This window comes from Trachinotus anak, unplaced genomic scaffold, assembly GCF_046630095.1.
Source record: "Trachinotus anak isolate AG129_WGS33_773 ecotype Australia unplaced genomic scaffold, CSIRO_AGI_Tana_v1 ptg000025l, whole genome shotgun sequence".
Lineage (NCBI taxonomy): Eukaryota > Metazoa > Chordata > Actinopteri > Carangiformes > Carangidae > Trachinotus > Trachinotus anak.
The window spans coordinates 12,895,266-12,907,836 of record NW_027273876.1 but is presented as its reverse complement, the minus strand read 5'-3'; the positions used below and the strand labels follow the sequence as shown (position 1 = coordinate 12,907,836).

At 40.8% G+C, this 12,571-nt stretch overlaps 2 protein-coding genes across 5 annotated transcripts; both read left to right on the top strand.

Annotated features, from left to right (window-relative positions):
• Positions 1 to 1,400: 1,400 nt before the first annotated feature.
• LOC139609314 (retinol dehydrogenase 13-like) lies at positions 1,401 to 5,962 on the top strand. The gene is made up of 7 exons (XM_071463701.1): positions 1,401 to 1,593; positions 2,765 to 2,883; positions 2,990 to 3,145; positions 3,235 to 3,339; positions 3,507 to 3,719; positions 3,889 to 3,990; positions 4,979 to 5,962. Exons 1-7 carry the CDS (start codon positions 1,406 to 1,408, stop codon positions 5,299 to 5,301), a joined length of 1,206 nt encoding a protein of 401 aa, XP_071319802.1. The 5' UTR covers positions 1,401 to 1,405; the 3' UTR covers positions 5,302 to 5,962.
• Positions 5,963 to 6,813: 851 nt separating this feature from the next.
• Positions 6,814 to 12,154, top strand: decr2 (2,4-dienoyl CoA reductase 2, peroxisomal). 4 transcript variants are annotated; one of them, XM_071463703.1, is made up of 10 exons: positions 6,814 to 7,436; positions 7,770 to 7,871; positions 8,051 to 8,119; positions 8,585 to 8,636; positions 8,729 to 8,864; positions 9,311 to 9,435; positions 9,750 to 9,843; positions 9,921 to 10,025; positions 11,461 to 11,649; positions 11,881 to 12,154. In XM_071463703.1, the coding sequence occupies exons 1-10, from the start codon at positions 7,351 to 7,353 to the stop codon at positions 11,904 to 11,906; spliced, it is 984 nt and encodes a 327-aa protein (XP_071319804.1). In that variant the 5' UTR covers positions 6,814 to 7,350; the 3' UTR covers positions 11,907 to 12,154. The 4 variants fall into 4 exon arrangements, with proteins under 4 accessions (XP_071319804.1, XP_071319803.1, XP_071319806.1 ...); XM_071463702.1 differs by having other exon boundaries at positions 6,816 to 7,436; positions 11,461 to 11,713; XM_071463705.1 differs by having other exon boundaries at positions 6,826 to 7,331.
• Positions 12,155 to 12,571: the final 417 nt, after the last annotated feature.

Genomic DNA, 12,571 nt, shown 5'->3' with positions numbered 1-12,571 from the left:
AGAAAAAGCAACTCACAGCCACATCACCCTCTCCTACTGAATATAGTCATCTCCTCCTCTGCAGACTCCTCCATTAACACCCCCGATATCTCATCCATGGCTCCTATTTTATTTGCTTCTCATGACATTTTTATCCTATTTCAATATGAGTGTGTGCATTGAATTGGGATTTTTCCAGAATATGAGATCTATTTCTTTATTTAAAAACCGATAACATATGCAGCAGATGCATAGAATTCCTTAAGCTAACAACAATTTAATACATCTCAGAACTAAAAGCAACCATCACAATTAATTGCAGAGATGTTTTTGAAAGAGTTAAAGAAAACACCCACAAACTAGTTCACCACTGATTTTCAGCTCAGTGATTTTGTTCAGGTGAATTACTCGATAAAAAATAGCATTTAGAGTTGTAACGTAGTTTACAATTTATTTATATAGCACCATTCACACATTAGATGGTTTACAGAGGCATATAAATATAAAAAGTATAAGACATTAGGAAGACATTAAAATTGCATCTAATAGTCAATAAAATGGAAACAAAGCAGAAGCAAAAACAAGCAAAAAAAGTTAAAGATAAAATAGAAATTACATATTTAATTTTATTTGAAAGCAGGCCTGATTTAAATATGCTATAATTTAAGCAAACCTCAAGTATTCAGGTATCTTAGAGCATATAACTAAAAGCTGCCTCACTGTGTTTAGTTTTGATCCTGGGAACATTTAACAAACGTGTCTCAGATGAGCTCAGGGGTCTGGAGGCTTTGAAACGTAAAACTAAATCAGAAATGTCTTCAGGCCAGAGACCATTTATAGACAAGTAACAGGATTTTAATATCTAGCCTTTGATACACAGGAAGCCAAAGCGGTGATTTCAGGACTGCTGTGATGTGCTCCACTTTCTTGGTGTTTGTGAGGACTCCGGCAGCAGCATCCAGGATGAGCTGCAGCTGTCTAGTCGATTTTTTACTAAAACCTGTGAAGGCACTATTACAAAGTCTAGCCTGTTTATAATGAACAGATATGAATAACTTTCTCTGTAGCTTCTTTAGACAGAGATCCTTTGATTCATGCTGTGTTTTTAAGGTGGTAGTAGGCTTATGGTAATAATGATAATAATTATAATAATAATAATAATAATACTCCTACTAGTACTACTACTAATAATAATAAGAAGAAGAAATGTGGAAATTTGCCTTTTGTATTTTGTGTTCATGTGGCAGTTGGATACAGTTACACAGAAACTCTATGCGACAATATTACAGAAAGTGTGAGCTGGTGCTTGTGCTCGAGCTTTTTACAGTATATGCAGCCAATTTCAGAGGCGCTTTTCTAAAAATAGGACAACATTTCCCATAATGCTACTGGGCTTTTGCGCTTTGCCGTTGGCCAGGACTGGTTGATGACGGTAAAACTATGCGCGCATAACCTTGTGCTGCAGCACCGGAGTCCTGTCAGATCAGCTGTAGAAACCCCTCCAGAGCGTGTCGATGGTGCAGATCGTCGTCCGCATTGTTCCGGAGACATGAGCAAATATATTTTACCTGTTTCTTTTTTTGGCACGCTGTTTGGAGGCGCTGTTTTACTGAAGTGAGTAGCTCCTCATAATGTGACGTGAGGCCGCTGTATCGTGATGTAACTGCATCTTTTACACTAGTGCTGATAAAAATAGGCTGAAACTCGGGGCTTGGGCGCAATATGTTGAGCAGCTGTATCTAATGCATACAGTACACAATAACCCTGCAACACCTCCGTGTGGCCCATAAGGTTCAGTTCACTCTGTGGTGCTGGAGTGAACTGAATGGCTGTATATCGACAGGTAGTCTAATTATGCCAATTTATTGACCTATAGTATTTTTTCCTCCCGTGATGAGAGGACATTTAACTGCTCATTCCAGTGCAGTGCTCCATGAAGTACAGACTCATTGGCTCAGCTCTGTGGTTGGATATTCTTCACAAATGCAGCATTTATGACAGGGTCGTTGTACTGGACTGAGGAGACTGTCAGAGTGTTCATAATATTTTGTTCATCCAGTCACAGTTAGTGAGGCTTGTGTGTGAACTTGTGGGAATGCTCTGTTTTTTCATGTGTTATCTTGGTATGGCAGTGATTTATGGGACGTGATGTGCCCCTTCAGTTGACTTGAAGTCAAGTTCAGGGCCAAATGCACGTCGGTAAAGATTGGGTCCAAATGTTTAAGATCGAGTAAAGACTAAGAATGAAGCAAAGACAAAAAATGTCATAAAAGTGGCAGGATTTGCCCCCTGTTAAGCCTCTATCTTCCCCCGTCTTGTGCAATGTACAGTGTTCCTGTGCTGGATTATTAGAATTCCCCATGTTTGCTCTGTGATTTGATTAAACACATAAATATAGAAGGTATGTGCAATATATAAATACAAAACTGAACTAATGAAGGTCTTAAAACTAGATGTTGACACAGGGACTCTCTTGAAGACCAGGTAATAAAGTAGGAACCACATTAAAGCTCTCGCACACCCACAGTAAATCCACAGAGGTGTTTTTACTTATTGCTGATGAGGCCTCTCGGCTTATGTACGGAGTTTGGTGACACTGGCCTGACTGGAGGTCTAATAAGCTAATTATTGAAAACAACTGTGCGGGACATTTCATATAAGTTGATATTGGGCACATTAGACTGAGAGAAATCCACCTGGTTTTTTAATATTGAACGAGTAGGAGTTCTCCTCTCATGTGCCTAAATAACACAGCACTGCACTTTGTTTTTAATTCCTCCCATAGGAACCATGTGACTGGAGGCCGGTGTCCTAGTAAGGCTACCATCACTGGGAAGACTGTGGTTATAACAGGAGCCAACACGGGCATCGGGAAAGAGACCGCCCAAGAGCTGGCCAAGAGAGGTGTCACTCTCATTGTGGTGCAAAAAGACACAGTATATAAAAAATCTTATTTTGTTTATTTTGCTCTTGCTGACCCACTCCTTTTCCCATTCCCCCACGTCACCAGGGGGCCGGATCATTATGGGATGTCGGGACATGGAGAAGTGCGAGGCAGCTGCGAAGGAAATACGAGGGAAGACCCTGAATCCTCACGTTTACGCATGTCACCTTGACCTGGCCTCCATGAAATCCATCCGAGAATTTGCGGAGAGAGTCAGAAAAGGTGAGGGCGCAAAACACATCACGTGCACAGTAACAAAAATGAAGCAGAGTTAGAGGCATTTGCTGAATATGATCTTTATTGTGTTGTAGAGGAGCGGAGAGTGGATGTGCTGGTAAACAATGCAGGGGTCATGAGATGTCCAGCATGGAAGACAGAAGATGGCTTCGACATGCAGTTCGGAGTTAATCACTTAGGTACTTACTTTGGCTGAATGGACAAACGGGCAAATTAAGAGAGAGAGAGAGTGTTGTCTGTTTTTCAAAGTCTGTGTCAGAAAATAAATCTAAATAGTCTCCACATTACTTAAACTCTCCCTTCCTCCATCGCTACCTGATTTTCGATAGCTTCTCTCTTCCTCCAGGCCACTTCTTGTTGACAAATCTTCTGCTGGATAAGTTGAAAGAGTCCGCCCCCAGCAGAGTGATCAACCTGGCCTCACTCGCCCACATCGTTGGAAAGATTGACTTCGAGGACTTGAACTGGGAGAAGAAGAAGTTTGATACCAAGCAGGCGTACTGTCAGAGCAAGCTTGCCAATGTTCTGTTCACCAGAGAGCTCGCCAAGCGATTACAAGGCAAGTCTACTGGCTGTTGCATATGTGGGCATGTGTGGGAGGGAGTACGGCCTAGGTTCTTGTTTGTAATTGGCTGGTGGATATATATTTTTAAACAATGCTCTCTGTGTGTGTGTGTGTGTGTGTGTGTGTGTGTGTATGTGTGTGTGTGTGTGCATGTTTGTAACAGGCACAGGAGTCACAGTGAATGCTGTACACCCAGGCGTTGTTGCCACGGACCTCGGGAGGCACACCGGCCTGCACCAATCACAGTTCTCGAGCTCTGTGCTCAGTGAGTATCCTTCCTCCTTATTGGATTCTGAATTTAGAATAATCGATAAATCCAGCCGGGTTTTGCTTATCTAATGCATATGCAACATTAAGCTTAGGCTATACAGACTCTGATATGTGGCAGTGGTCTCTGCGAACTCTCTACTCCTCTCTTCTTCTCTCCTTATCCTGTTTAGATAAGTAGAACTCCAAAAATAACTCACCACAATTATGACTTTTCAACTGTACAACTACAACTGAAAAGTGTACTTAGCTTTGTGACTGTGCTATTTTGATTTTATGGTATCTTGTTGGCTTTGTGCAGTGGTGGAGGAAATATTCTGAAGAGTCCTGTATTGAAAATAGTACTTAATTAAAAGTACATGAGTATTATTAATAAAATATAGATAGAAAAAATTCACAAATGACTAAAAAGCTATTTACTGTTGTAGTTGGTTGAGGTGGACCTAATGTTTAACTATGTCAAACTGTGAAGTGTCAGGTAGTTTCATGAATAAGCTCATCATAGGGTTGTATGTAACATCTTGATGTGTAAAATTACTCCTAAACTAAAGCTGTGAAATAAATGTATGAATTTAAAACAAAATTCACCAAAATCAGTCTTACCAGAGTTTTACTTCACATCCATAAGTTCCATATCACTTCAACCACCCCTTAGAAAAATGATCTTAGTTTTAATAAAACCTCTGAAATCTGAAGTTACCACGGCTCCCAGTGCTGTTGCTGCCACAGCCTCTCATACTTATTCTGGGATTTGGTGGATAGATTTTTTTTTCTTCTTTTTTTCTTTTTCTTAATCTGCAATGATTATGTTTTTAATTACATGGTACACTCTGGGGTAATAAACATCCTCCACTGTGGGGAGAAAAGTGTTTCATTTATTCATTTCATTGATTCATTTATTGAAATACTTGTATTTTATTTGATTGTATCTCAAAACCCTCAAACCTTTCTGTGGACTCCAACCCCCCCCCCACCCCATTCCACAGGTCCCTTTTTCTCCCTTTTGGTGAAGAGCCCTGAACTCGGGGCCCAGCCCTGCATCTACCTGGCTGTGTCCGAGGAGATGGAGGGTGTGACGGGACGCTACTATGATGTTATGACAGAAAAGGAACCGGCTCCCCAGGCCCTGGATGAGGAAGTAGCTCGCAAGCTGTGGGAGGTCAGCATCAGGCTGGTGGGTCTGGAGGAGGAAGGACAGACCGCCAAGTCACACCCTCCATCAGAAGGGCACAGCAAAGCTGCACAGACAGACCCAGTGCAAAAACACGGACAGAGCCCAGGACCAGCTGTCAGTGCTGCGGGGCTGTAGGTCTGCTCTGGGCCAGTAGAGGAAAATGGATGTCTATGACTTGAGCTGTGCCAGGCTCACTGCAGCAATTATCTGTCTGTGATTCTGGTTGTGTGTACAATGGCAGTCTTTTGTTCATGCCTTTATGTTCCTGCATCAGGACATTTTCTTTAAAATGTGTATAACAAGCGGCCTTTGAAGATGGACTTTTGACTCTTTTTTTCCTCATAATGAAACTATGTATCTTTTGAAAGACAAAGTAGCGCTTTCATTCTCTTACAAATGAAAAGTTCAGTTGACAAACAAATGCACTCTGGCTTCAGTGCACTCAGGGAATTTGCTGATTTAGCCTTACTTGGTCTGGCATGACCACTTCCTAATGGTGGCTAATGATACTAACGTTAATAAAATGTAAATGGACATGGGAGATTGCTAATCCAGATTTTGCTAGTCTGTTTGTTTTGTTGACTTTGTGACTCTTCTCTACTTGTGTTCCTGTTACACGATCTTTCCCAGTAAAGAAGCTACATAGTCTCACGTCACTTCATTCATTGAAACACGTTAAAAAATATATGAACTGCTAAAATACAGTGCCAGCAGAGACAGCTGTTTATTGTTAGGCTGGGGTTAAAACTGAAAGGGGCTCATCTCATCTAAAAATAAACAAAAAATTAAACTTGAACTGAACAACGTTTCTACAATTTAGTGACCGTTTTTTGTTTTCATTGCCTCTGGAGCTTTTCTCTCCTAAAAATCACATCACACAAAAGCACAGGCAGTAGTTAGCCTGTTTTTCACATGACGCGTGAATCCAAGTGCACGTGAAGTACACATGCATTTATAGACGGAGGCCTTTTGCAACTTCACTGTAGGTTCACATACAGACTGCTGCAAATGGTTTTATCTTTGTGGATTCAAGCAGAAAGTGCTGACATTTAGTGCCATCTGGCTGCCAAGTATTAAAATACAGGTCTGATTAGTATGAAATCTTTAAATTTTTTTTTTTTTTTTCATCTTTGAAGCCATTGATTTAGTTTAGTTAAACATGGTATAAAATGTATTTGAAGACACTGAGACTAACTTTACAGAAAACATGACCATAGTAACCTGATACAGATCAGTCTGCAGTCTGTACCTTATAGTCAACATATAAAACAGTGTAGCATGCTTTGAAAAAAAAAAAAAAAATGTTAGTAATATTGGTTTGTGGCAAAAAGTGGAAAATATTGGCTTTGAAGTTAAATCTGTTTTAAAGAGCCCAAGCATCCATTATCACCTTTATGTGCAAATCAAACAAATCAAGTTACAAAAGCACTCATCTCTACCTGCAGTCATGCAGCCTAAATGCAGAGGATAATATTCATCCCCGAAGTCTTTGAGAGATCCATTGCATAGGGCTTTTTCCAACAGTAAATCCCAAAGCACCGATCGATACGGGCCGCTCTCTGCTCCAGTGCACACTGATCAGCCTCAAACCTGCAATGATACACCCTGGATCGTTTATTTCAGTGTTAGTTTACCGGAGAAGACCTTTTCTGCTGCAACCCTAGAAGATGATGGATGTCGGAGATGAGCTACAGAGTCCCAGGGTTTTCCTTTGCCTCCTGGACTGAAAGGACCCTTGCAGTCCCCTGAGCGTGTTGTTGTCCGATATGGTTTCTCTCTCTGGCATGAATCAAATCAACCCTGACCTCTAAAGTTTTGGACTCACAGTATTTTCTGAATTTTAGCGTTGTTTAATTTGTATGTTCCTATAATTACATATTGAAGACATTCGTGCTCTTGAACACGCACACAGGCACCCGACGGACTTCATTGCCCGTCATGCATCAGCGAAGGACATCGAAAAAGTAAGCGTCCAAAGTACAAATAGTTCCTGCTGGGAAGAAAAAAAAAAAAAAAAAAAAAAAGCACTTCGTGGGTGAGGACTAATGTGAAGGTGCCTCGTCGGATTTGGAGAAGTGCTTCGTGTGCAGGTCGTGTGGAGTCGAAGAGGAGTTGGACGCTTCTTTCCTCAGCTCCACGACAAACGAGCTTGTTTTCTCCAGCAGGTAACACGACAGCAGCGACATGTCAGCCCCGACAGTTCAAGGCTGCATACTGAAACAACTGTTTGCCGCAGAAAGACTCACTCAGCTGAACTGCTGTGCTGCGAGGTGAAGCAAAGATATGAATCAAAAAGCCTTTCAGTGAGTTGGGGCGAGGGCCAGTGTCACTGCAATGCTGTTTATCATGACAGCATGTGCAGAGAAATGCTTCAGAATAAAAGAGTAAAAATAGGAAAAAGTAGATTCTTCTAAACAATGACTAAAATACAGTAAAAGAAATCTTTTAGATGAATTTAATTATCTGACAATCCTAATAAAGCGTTATTAACTAGATCCAAACTGCTGCATCTTGCTTGTATTGTGTATGTCTGTTATTTTACTCCTTTCAGATGATGGTAATGCCAGTGTGATTGCATCTGTTTGACATGCGTTGTTTATCAGCATGGCAGGTCCGCAGAGACAGGGAGAGCTGCTGGCCGAAGATGTTGGCACAGATGACTGCTTGACTTCTTACACACACATCTACAGTCCAGATTTACTGAAGTAAGCATTAAAACGTGTTGCTTTTGGATGAATTGTGCATCACCATCATTGATTGATTTGCTGCATTTCGCACAGCCGCTTGTAGTTGGCTTTGTGTGCGATTACTTTTTGTTGAAGTGCTTGTCATTGTAATAACTGCATGAGGTGAACTTTGAGGATTTGCACTGTATTTTTTTCAGGGATCAGGTTGCTTTCATCACAGGTGGGGGATCAGGAATTGGACTCAGAATAGCTGAAATCTTCATGAGGTGAGAGGGAAATATCAATATGTGTCAAACTGCGTTCCTCTTACATTAATAGTCTAACAATAAATCTGTAATATGTAGAATCAATTCTGTGAGAATTATGTCACGACTATTGGTATAAAACAGCCAAATGTGTGAGGGAGATAGTGTCTAGGTGCACTTTAAACCCTCATGTTGTGTTATCTGATTGTCAGTTTTATCATTTTGCTTGTGCTTGTGTGACAAAGTTGAAAAAGTTAAATCGTGTGCTCATGTGGCAGGAATAGTTTGTCTAGTTTATCCAAATGCTCTCAGCTCTAACATTTACTTCATCCCTCATATTTGGCCTTGCGTCCCCTGCTTCCTGTTTGTCTCACCCTTTGTCCTCCTTGTCTTGTCAAAGGTTACTCCCTCTGTCTCCCTGTTATCCTCACTCTTGCATGTCTTGATGTTCATACCATATTTCACTCTCTTCTTCTTTTCTCTCAGGCACGGCTGCGACACAGTGATTGCCAGCAGGAACCTGGACAAGCTCAAAGAGGTTACTTTCGCAATCCTAAAAGATGTACCTTAAACCATGACTAAGTGTTAATGCGTCGGCCTCATGTGATATGACTGTGTGTGTCTCCCTAGGCAGCTAAAAAGCTGTCTGCTGTGTCAGGACGCCGCTGTCTCCCTTTGTGTATAGATGTGAGGCAGCCTGAGAGCATCGCAGCAGCGGTGGATGAGACGCTGAAAGAGCTGGGCCGCATAGACATCCTTATTAACAGTATGTGACCTCTTATGCACAAGTCTAAAACACATTAATTACTTGTAATTCGCCAATGCACCCTGCTAACATAGGTACAAATATTTCAAGGTGTCTGTGGGGTGAGTAAGTGGAAATGCACTTTGAACAAAGGTCAAGTGTGAAAGGTTTTGGTTTAATCATAAACTTCTCTGATGCTGTTTCTATCTTTATCTTCTATCTTTGCACCCTACTCCCTGTTACAAACTGTTACATCACTACAAGGTTATTAGTCATCAAATCAAATTCAGCTTTCTTATGCAAGGTTATCTCTATTTCATTAATGTACCTCCTAATGAATGCATTTGTAGCTTTAGTTAAACATTTTTAAAGCATTAATATAAAATTCAACTCATTCGTCTGTTTTGATTTCTTTGTTCAGCGGTGTGTCATAATTTTGGTTAGAATCACGGTGCTGTTTGCAACAGATGCTGCTGGAAACTTCCTCTGCCCGGCTACCGCACTCTCCTTCAATGCCTTCAAGACGGTCTTGGAGATAGACACTATGGGTACATTCAACACCAGCAAGGTGGTTTTTGAGAAGTGGTTCAAGGTACAATACATTTTTCATGTTTCTTAACTTCAAGTTAAGGAGCTATAAGTAAATTGTTTACTGCCCCTACATCATATAGGTGATGATAATATTGTATCTTCAGGAGAATAATTGGGTTATCGATCAATAACTTTCCGTAAGATTCACTTTCTGCAATTCCCCCTGATCACCAAAACAGGACAGTAAAGATCACAGATTACTGAGTGGCGCCTCGTAGCTAAATGGGATTTAAACGGCAGCCTCTGCTCTCTGGAGCTGATTTGATCATTTACGTGTTGCACTGATTTGAAGTCTCCCTTCATTCCTGTGTGCAGGATCATGGTGGCAACATTGTAAACATCTCTGCAACACTGGGATATAAGGGGCAGGCCCTCCAGGTGCACGCCGGCTCTGCTAAGGCTGCAAATGGTAAGAGCATTTTTAGTGTTATGTAACGGTTTGCAAATGAGAATCTAACGACTCTGTGTTCCCTCCGCTGTCCCCAGATGCCATGACTAAGCACCTGGCAGTGGAGTGGGGGCCCAGTGGGGTGAGAGTCAATGCTGTGGCTCCAGGTCCTATCTCTGGCACAGAGGGGTTCCGCAGACTGGGTAAACACAATGTTCACTAAATGGCTAATTTAACAGTTTTATGTTACACAAACAGTCCTTTATTCTAAGCAATGGTTTGATCTCTTACAGTATGCAACAATTTCATACACAACTCTCAGTAACAGATGGGAGGTTGTCCAGAAATTGACATTTTGGGACTGTTGTTATTTATTAATGATACTAAATTTATATATTTGTATATATATACATTATTATGAATATCTATGTTTATGTCATGTATATTTGTGTATATATATATATATATATATATATATATATGTATTATTATGTGTGCTCAAATAATTTTTGTTCATTGTGAGGGAAAAAACCTCCTTTCACTTTTATACCTTATACTTTATACTTTATACTACAAAGAAAAGAAGTCTTAGTAAAACAGGTGAAGTCTGGAGAAAGGGCTCTTTAATATCAGGTTTACTCGTACATGGAGAAACATTTTACACACAAGTTCTCAAGTCAAGTGTGCAAAGCATTCTGACCAGTACAGACAAGATCTCCTCTCTTATAGCTTTCAGTTTGGCAAGATGCAAACACCAAAACACGGTTACCCAACAAGGCCTGCTGGACCCTTTCACTGGAACACTCTTATCCAGACATTTCCCGAAATGGACGTATCCACGTTATTAAAAGTTTCGACAGTCCGGTCATCAAAAGCCAGCTAATGATAATATCCTGGCCACGTCTTCTCGCTTGCATAAATGTCTTACTCTCTTGCCTCTTGCCACTGGTATCCCTGATGAAAGTCATTCTGGGGAGTACCAGAAATTACTGGCAGAAGCGGACAAGCATATTGAGACACCCAAAAAAGGCAAATTACAACACTTTTTATCACACCTCAAACATTACCGCAGATATCCACAACTAGGGACTTGTACCCCAGCGGACCACCCAGTCAAAGTGATAGGGAATAATGCGATTTTTAGTACATTTGCAATAACCAGCAAGCTTCCCATCAATCCGAATCAGTTATAACAGATTAATGTTTCCATTGCGCATGTGTGAAAACTTGTCGCCAAACTGGAAAAACAAACCTATTCCATAAACATTAGATATAGTTAAGTAAATACTGAAGGATAGCTAAGCAGTAGAAATCATTTTCCAAATGTAATGAATAATCAGTTGAAATGTGAGCCGACTGTAATAAATTAACAGTTGAAGCATCTTAAAGTAATGGCCAACCTTTGCCACAATTGACAAGGCGGTTGATTGAAAATGAATGGTGACAATTACCACTTTTATGTAATTGGACTTTCATATAATTAATAGTGTTAAATAACATCCAGTTTATAATCCATTCAGAAAAACATGTGTGGAACATGGCGGAAGGTGCTAGTTAATTGGCACCTGGCTGTGAGAGAAGTGAATAAGTAAGTAAGTGTGCCTGTGCACGCTTTTTTTCTCCTTTTAAATCTCTCAGGTGGCCCCAGAGGGGAGGCTGCCGGCGCCTTCCAGTCCATTCCTTTGCAGCGAGCAGGCAACAAGACAGAGATGGCACACTGCACTCTTTTCTTGGCCAGTCGGGCATCCTCCTATGTGACTGGAGCCATCCTGGTGGCTGATGGCGGGGCATGGTTGACCTCCGCCAATGACGTCTCCATGCTGTTGGGTATAGCTTCCTCTAAATCCGCTAAACTCTGAGCAGGGGCTCTCCTGTCCTCCTCCTGACCCAGGTGTGTAGGAGGAGGTGCAGCTTGAGGTCCATGTGGAGAGATTGTATGACTGAGAATGAAGCAATTGTGTAGTGGATCGTGTCTTATCAAAGTTGAAGAGATTTTTTAAGTGACAAGAATACAGTATAACCCACATTAATCCACATGTCTCTCTTATTTTCTTTCAGGTTATTGGTCATCTGAAAAGAAATGAGACAAGTAAATGCTGAAAGCAAAAGACTAATTTCGGGGACACTTGCAGAACGGAAATGATACATGTACAGTGTTTGCGTTATGATCTTAGTTGTGGATCAACTTATATAACAATTCAGGGATTTTTCACCCACTACAGTGCTGTGTTTTATCATCATGCATTTCATGTACAGTTGTGTTTATCGCATGCCATTTCATGTGGTTTCTCAGTACCTCTCATTAATAAATAGAACTTTTATAATTAGTTAATGATGACTACAGTTTGCATTTACTTTTGCAAGTCATTTTTCTTTTGCTAATGTACAAACAACTGTCTCCCTCTTGCATTCTGTGCATTATTTGAGCGGTAAAAAGATCCAACGTCCTTGGCTGTTGAACTTTGAATTATACCTGTAGGATTGAGCGGACTGTTTTTAATGTTAGTGAGATGGATTTTATTCAGTGTTATCCACCTGGGGCTCATGACTCCAACATGTCACAAGTTGACTAAAGGGGAAAAAAACACACACAAAACAAATATGATCACACAAAAATTATCTTCCTGATTTCCCCCAATTTTCTTCGCTTTTTCCTTGTGAAATGCAGGATATAGATCTCTGAAAATCCCACAAATGAAAGCGTTAGGGAAGAAAACAATCACTTGATTTGAACTTGCAGCACATGTCC